Source organism: Lactuca saligna, chromosome 2 (genome assembly GCF_052625555.1).
Source record: "Lactuca saligna cultivar CGN05327 chromosome 2, ASM5262555v1, whole genome shotgun sequence".
NCBI classification, from domain to species: domain Eukaryota; kingdom Viridiplantae; phylum Streptophyta; class Magnoliopsida; order Asterales; family Asteraceae; genus Lactuca; species Lactuca saligna.
The window spans coordinates 186,402,259-186,409,893 of record NC_136418.1 but is presented as its reverse complement, the minus strand read 5'-3'; the positions used below and the strand labels follow the sequence as shown (position 1 = coordinate 186,409,893).

General features: G+C 33.8%; 1 protein-coding gene across 3 annotated transcripts; it reads left to right on the top strand.

Moving 5' to 3' along the window:
* The first annotated feature begins 3,042 nt into the window (after nucleotides 1–3,042).
* LOC145028542 (E3 ubiquitin ligase BIG BROTHER-related-like) lies at nucleotides 3,043–5,863 on the top strand. Of its 3 annotated transcripts, none has more exons than XM_078977234.1 (7): nucleotides 3,043–3,213; nucleotides 3,805–3,965; nucleotides 4,056–4,343; nucleotides 4,438–4,500; nucleotides 4,683–4,804; nucleotides 4,923–5,031; nucleotides 5,118–5,863. In XM_078977234.1, the coding sequence occupies exons 2-7, from the start codon at nucleotides 3,831–3,833 to the stop codon at nucleotides 5,148–5,150; spliced, it is 750 nt and encodes a 249-aa protein (XP_078833360.1). In that variant the 5' UTR covers nucleotides 3,043–3,213; nucleotides 3,805–3,830; the 3' UTR covers nucleotides 5,151–5,863. The 3 variants fall into 3 exon arrangements, with proteins under 3 accessions (XP_078833360.1, XP_078833359.1, XP_078833358.1); XM_078977233.1 differs by having other exon boundaries at nucleotides 3,044–3,213; nucleotides 3,787–3,965; XM_078977232.1 differs by having other exon boundaries at nucleotides 3,046–3,213; nucleotides 3,798–3,965.
* Nucleotides 5,864–7,635: the final 1,772 nt, after the last annotated feature.

Here is a 7,635-nt window from a genome sequence, read left to right as displayed (position 1 = left end):
GATATTATGTGTTGATTGTGTATGTGGGGTTGAGTTGAGGCGGACCTGCTTTGTGCTGTAGGCCAACATACCCAGGGCGGCCCGGATAGACTGTAGGCCCTAAGGGCATACCAGTCAGGCCGAAGGCCCAAACAACGGTCCAAACAAGCTGAAGGACCTGTGAGACGGACCAGACATGCTGAAGGTTCTGAGAGTGGACCAGTCAGACTGAAGGCCCGGTAAGGGCGGTCTAGTCATACTATAGACTCTATATGAATGCTGTTTGTTATTATATGGTTTTGTTTTGTATGACATTGGTATTTTGGGGAGACTCACTAAGCTTCGAGCTTACAATTTTTGATTTTGTTTTAGGTACCACGGATGATCGTGCGAAGGCAAAGGCGTGATCGTGCACCTCCTTACATTTTTATGATTTGATTTATGGGATACTCTTATATAAAACTATTTTGAAAACATTTTGTATAAATAATGGATTTTAAATGTTTGAAAAAAGTTTTAAATTGGCTTGAATTTTATGGATGTTACAAAGAGAAAGGGTGCGAAAAGGCTTTTATGGTGGTGAACTTGAAACCGAAGAGTGGTGAACTTGAAACCAAAGAGAGTTAAATCAAGAGACCACACTTGTTCGAGCAGGAGATACAAGATAGGGTTCACATTTCAAAACACTTACAAGTTTGATGAAGATGTTTATGGATGTTCTTGTTGTTTTAGATTTTGTGGAATATGAGGGAGGGTCATTGACATGGTTCTAAAAAGCGCGCCATGGCGCGCCTCAAGGCGTGCCATGGCGCAAGGCGTGGTGTAGCCGTTACGAAAATGTCCAAGGCAGGTTTGTTAAGTTTGGCGCCCAAAGAACGTGTCAAGGCGTGCCTTATCGCGTTATGGCGCGAGTTTTTTTCAAGGCGCGGATTTTTTTGTTTTTTTTGTCGGGCCTAAAATAATTGAGTTTTTGTTAACTTTTTTATATTAAATATTAATATAACACTTCTAAAAACTTCATATATTTGATACAATTCAATAATTATATGATTTATCTCTTTTAATGTATATAAAATAGTCACGCCTTGAAAAACACCATGGCTCGCCAAGGCTTGGCATAACTTAACTTTGACCCCGCCGCCAAGTCACGCCTTACGTTTTTTAGAACCTTGGTCATTGGAAAACCGTCAACCAACGTCCGAAATCTTAGCATATTTTAAATCATATGATTTTGTGTTTTACTTATATATGATATATAACATTTTACGCTTCATGGATATATTGTCAAAGCAACTTCAAAGAAAATATCTATACATTATAGAAACGACTTTGATGGTTAGAGGGACAATGGAGGCATTTAAATCTTTAAGAAACACGGGGTCTGTTAGCATTTTGCCAAATGTATCCTATTTTTGTTAAACACACAATATTGATACTTTGAATATGGAAGATTTGTATGTTGGTGCGAGAAACTGTAAGACCACAAAGACTAATATATTTCATTTTTAGGTTGAAATCTTCAACACAGTGGTGGATATGCAACTTAAAAAATATTATGATTGATTTAGTGAAACAACCACCCAATTACTAGAATACATCAGTGTTTTGAGCCTTTGTGATTCATTTGCACAATTTGACAAATCAAAGTTGTTGAAGTTGGGTAAGTTGTACAAGTATGACTTTGATGATTTGAATATGATAGACATTTAACAACAACTTGAGATATTTTATCACTCTTGCATCAAAGATGAGCACTTCACCGGTTTGAAAGGAATTTCCGACCTTTATCGTTTGATGGGTAGTACGGGGAAACATCGGTCTTATCTTTTGGGGTTTATAAGCTTGTAAAGTTGACTTTGATATTACTCGTAGCGACCGCAAGTGTAGAAATATGTTTTTCGAAGATGAAACTCTTGAAAACTGACTTGCACAGAAAATTGACGTGACTTTTAAACGACGCATTGCTCTGCAATGTTGAGATTGAAGCACTTGTGAAAGTTAAGAATGAAAAAAATAATGGAATGAGTTCAAAAAATGTCTATATGAAGATGACAAATTTAAATTGCAATAGATCGTTGTTATCTTTTTAACTTTTTATGTAAAGAATCATTTTTTTTTTGTATTAGATGTAATGAATGATTTTTCGGTTTTATATTATGTTTGATTGAAAAAAAAACAGGAACACCTAGGGCTGTAAATGAACCGAACGAACACGAACAAGGTCTTGTTCATGTTCGTTCGTTTAAGTTAGCCGAACAACAAACGAACACTAACGGCTAAACGAACGAGATTTTCTTGTTCATGTTCGTTCGTTTAACAAATTACTTTGTTCATGTTCGTTCATTTATGTTCGTGAACATGCTAAACGAACATAAACGAACAAAGATAAAAAAAAACACAATTGAACATATATGAACATAAACGAACATATAATATAACAATATAATAAAAAATAAATGAATATAGATGAATATAAATAAACTTAAATGAACGAACATAAACGAACGTAAATAAACATCATAAACGAACGTTCACGAACATAAATGAACGAACGAGACCATTGTTCATGTTCGTTCATTTAACTAAATGAACGATAATTTTTGTTCATGTTCGTTCATTTATTAAATAAACGAACATAAACGAACTTCCCGCCGAACAGTCACGAACGATTCGCCGAACGTTCAGTTCGTTTACAGCCCTAGAAACACCTACTATCAATTCCTACACCCGCCCTAAACCATTATTAAGGTTTGTAAACTTAAGAGCTATTTTGCAAATAATATTGTATGGTTACCTAAAAACATATTATTACAGGTAAAAAGAACAAAAATTAAAAATTTAAAAAAAAAAATTTAAAAACTTAAAAACATAAGTAAACAAAAAATCTTGTCAAAGAAAAAACCAACACAACTTAACAAACAAAGAAAAAACCAACAAAACTTAACAAAGATAGGACTATAACCCAATAATAACTTACCATCGATACAACAAAATTTCGTAAACCACGGGTGCCATTTGTGTAATTTTGTCAAGAAAAAGATATCAGAATCCGATCCCAAACGTTTGAAGAGTGGACCTAGAACGCTCACTATAGTCAACAGTCGCGTATGGTTCGATCACGTCACCTTCTCCAGCACTTTCGTCTTTTATTTCCTCTCTCACTCTCCTTTTGTGGTGAAAGTTACGACGTTTAGTGGCTGTGTTCTTCATCTTTACCCATCAACACCATCAAAGGTAATTCTTCTATAACATCTTGGTTTCTTGAATTCTATAACAATCTGTAACAAGTCTCCCAAAATCAACAAACCCATAATTGGGATTTTGATCTCTAATAAGATTCTCAAGAACCCCAGTTCGTTAATGCTTAAAATTGTTGTTGTTTGGGGCTCTTTTATCTGTTATCAATTGCAAGCTATTCTAGATACATCTCTTTCCTTTTCTGGTCATCTTGAAGATATCAGTTGATCCTACTTTGATGTTGTCATGTAAGGTCCCAAATCCAAAAATTAATCGGATCATAAATAAACCCAACAAGAGAAATTAGGGGTGAATCATGAATGGCAGGCTAAATCTTGATGGATTGCCGTTGGGTTTTAAAATTTTGATGTCGAAACTGTTACTAAAGTACAAATAGAGAAAAACCCTATTCATGGCCCCAAATCTAGTCATACTCAAATACGTATCACGTGTCTACGCTATTCCTCTTATCGTAATAACCCACACAATCTATAACTACAGTAAAGAAGTATACAAATAAATGAATAATACTGAAAATTCTGCAACACACAAAAAAGGTTTTATAATTAGTTTTGAATCAGAAAGCAGAGGGCGGATCATAAACCATCACATCCATGAGCAGAGAGATAGAAGTGCATAATCATCATCTAAATGGCAGTTTGCCCGCTGATAATGATATTCCCGATGATTTGAGAGAGTTTTTGTCAGAAGTAGAAGGTGTTAGTTTGGAAGAAGCTATCTTGCAACAGGTAAATTTCAAATCAAGATTATACTATACCCTTTTCGAATTTCAAAAAAAAAAAAAAGAGAAAGCGTTTTGATCCTTATGTATGCAACAGGCAAGCGTTTATCAATCATATCAAGAATCTGGTAGGAACAGGGCTGTGGCTACAGATGATGAGCACTCGAGTTGTTCTTCAGAGGATGAGGAAGAAGATGAGGATGAGGATGAAGATGCAGATGCAGATGAAGATGATGGCGAATCCTCAGTGCATGAAATTGTTAACTCACAAGAAGTCACTGATGAAGCTTATGCTAGATCCTTACAAGAATTTGGGGAGGAATATGATGAGTTCATGATAACCGAATTCAGTGGCAGAGCAAGTGGTGTCACAGAAAGTCCTTTGGTATTAATACTTTTTTTTTTTTTCTTGTTAAATCTTTATCTCAATTCTCAACCTATTTTTATATAACTCTTCAAGTTCTACGATCAATGAACAGACACACGTATCCAGTCCAGATTCAAGCCAAGATGACATTGACCCTGATAATATGCGATATGAGGTACAATGATTGTTTCAGGCTGCAAAATGCAAAATACCTGACTTACATCTCACATGATGCTTTATGAGGCAGGGGTGTGGGCCAGCTCAGAGGTTGCTGGAAGAATAATATATATATATTTTTTTCAAAAACATTTATCAGCTTCAAAACGGAATTGATTTGTTTTTAAAATCTTTGTGTAGGAATTACTAAACCTTAGTGAAACCATTGGTGTTGAAAACATAGGACTATCCACAGAGCGCCTTTCACTGTTACCAAACTACATCTACACATCCGGAATGTTCTCAAAGAACAAGGAAGAAAGGTAAGAAATAGCTTTTGAAATTTCTTTCAAAGTTTTAGTTTTAACTTTTGATTTTTTATTTAAAATACCACGACTACCCTTTAAAATTTAAATAGTTTTGCTCGTGACTTTTCTTTAGCTGCGTGATATGTCAAGAGAATTTCAAATTCGGGAAACGCGTGATATCGTTGCCTTGTTCTCATCAGTATCATAGTAAATGCATCAGCGAGTGGTTGAAGCTCAAGAAGGTAACATTTGTTAGTGTTGTTGATTGCAATAAGTTCTCGTAGACATCTTTCTTTGCTTTTAATTGAAGCTGTTAAATGTTTTTCAGAATTGTCCTATTTGTCAAAAGGAGGTGGTATAAGTCTTTTGAAGAAATGGTGGAACTTGCATGAAAATGAACCAGCAAAAAAAAAAAAAAACTGGTAATTTGTGTTTCATGATTTCGTTTTTTTCCATTTTGTGTAAATAAGTATTGCTGGAAAATGCTGTTTGGGCATGGAATGGTTGGGATTTGTTTAAGATAATATAAAAGTTAGAGTAAATTACATATTTGATCCCAAAACTTTGGTGTCCACAACACCTTTGGTCCAACTATGGTGATTGTTGCAGAAATGATCCTTATTTATTTCAAACTAAATTAGCAGTTTGGTTCCTCCCTATTGACTCTGTTTCCCTTCCACTGTTAAGACCTTCTCATGTGCTGTGCACATGAGGGTAAAACTGTCATTTTTGCCCTCAAAATGCACCACTCTCCCTCTCTTAACATGTGTGGACGTATATATCTCTTTCTTAAGATATATGGTAAAGTTTCAACATGTCTACATGTTTATACAAAAAGTTTTTTTTTTGAAAGAGCTGTTTATAAAAAAAAAAAAAATAAGTTTTCTATCACTCTTCTCAGCCTCTTCCGTCAAATTACCCAACTTTCATAGTAGCTCTTCTTTCGGCTTTTTCCATCATATTAATCATAGGGACCATTTCTGCAACAATCACGATACTTGGACCAAAGGTGTTATGAACTCCAAAGTTGCGGGATCAAACATGTAATTTACTCTAAAAGTTATGAGTTTGAAATCCGTGGATGTCAGCTATATATAACGGCACCTAAAAACCCAACACCAAATTTAGTGTTAATTACTCCATCTCAACTTCATATAAGGGTAATACAAGGGTAACTAGTGTGTGTATATATATATATATATATATATATATATATATATATATATATATATATATATATATAGAGAGAGAGAGAGAGAGAGAGAGAGAGAGAGAGTCAACCTGTTTTCACAAACCGAATCGCTACCAATACGGTAACTATACTTTGGTTCGATATTTGATCCTAGAAATTACCCTAAAAAAATTGGTATCTTGCGGTTCAGTAGACACCAATCTCACCCCTATGTTCAAAGTAAATATATTTTCCCGAATTGAATTGGTATCAATAGGGATAGCAAATTGGGCATTTGTGTCGTGTTTTCAGATGACACTACACAACAAGACACCACAATTTTATTATATGATATAAACACGATGCAAAATGATATCATGTTTTGTTTTACTAACACGAAAACGAACTAACTAAAACTTGGTAAGAATGACCAACAAGAAAAGAGAATATAAAAATAATCTTTTTGTTTATTTAAATTCAAAATTAATCTGTAAAACACGTCAAACACAATAAAAACAAAAACACGACAAACACAGTTGTCGAATCTTGAACATCAACACAACACGACATGATGTGTTCTTACATATGACACAAACACGAACACGAATTTCAATTTCGTTCAAATTTCATTTTGTGTCGTGTCATGGATAGCCACCCTAGGTTCCTGTACAATACCTTATACTTTGCTTCGCTCTGTGGTATTAGGAATTCCCCCTCGAAAAAAAGTGGTACCCTTCGGTTGAGAACGAGCTCACCCCTAGTACAACATGTAGTATTCTCTTATGGTTACCATGAAAAACATAATTGATGTTCTCTAATCTCTTTTGGACATGTACAAAGAATAATAGAATTGATGTTCTCTGTTGGACATGTACAAATTATGTTATCGCCAATGGAAAAGGTTTAGTATCCACCGACAACTTAATTAAAATTGGATATGTAATTATACTTTTTTTTTTGAAAGAGCATATGTAATTATACTTAATGAAAAGGTTATCGTTATGAGACATATGTTATAAGGATGTATCAAAGAAGAGATGTATTTGGTGCAACTCATAGAAGAGGTATAGTTCTTTAAGTAGTAACTTTGTTTGATATCTTTATTGAAAAAGGATTTTGATCACTTTCATTGATTATTTTGTACACATATTTTGTTTTATTTTGAGAAAAATAAAATAGTTGGTAACTTGGAATATTACAAAGTTAAAAAGTATTACTCCAAACAAAGATCTCCATAAAATATTGAAAATTTGATTTATGTAAACCAATAGACCATATTGTTTTGTTCTAATGAATAAGTGAACATCCGGTTGTACCTAAATGACATTCCATAAGGTTATATATGACTCGAGTCGTAAGTATCATTAATAGGTTAATTTGTTCTCTATAAAAGATTGATTATCATTTTAATAAAAAATTTTATAAAAAAAACATAGTGATTGTTGAACGATCAGGCCGGTCCAAGAAATTTTGAGGCCCCGGGCAAAGACAAAAAATGAGACCCCTTAAAACCTTAGAAAATATAATTAAAATTCAGGTATGAAATAGTGACACAAAAGTACTTACTAAAATTCATATGATTATTCATTCTTATTAGCGATATTTTCCTTTTTGTAAATTACATTATGATTTTTGTTGGTCATATTCTCATTCATATGAGTGTTATTTCTATTCT

What these genes read in the sequence shown, in the direction of transcription:
- LOC145028542 (XM_078977234.1), top strand. Translation starts at nt 3,831, where the DNA reads ATGAGCAGAGAGATAGAAGTGCATAATCATCATCTAAATGGCAGTTTG. An exon ending in CTGATAATATGCGATATGAG is followed by an intron (nt 4,501 to 4,682) that starts GTACAATGATTG and finishes ATCTTTGTGTAG; the next exon opens with GAATTACTAAACCTTAGTGA. An exon ending in AGTGGTTGAAGCTCAAGAAG is followed by an intron (nt 5,032 to 5,117) that starts GTAACATTTGTT and finishes AATGTTTTTCAG; the next exon opens with AATTGTCCTATTTGTCAAAA.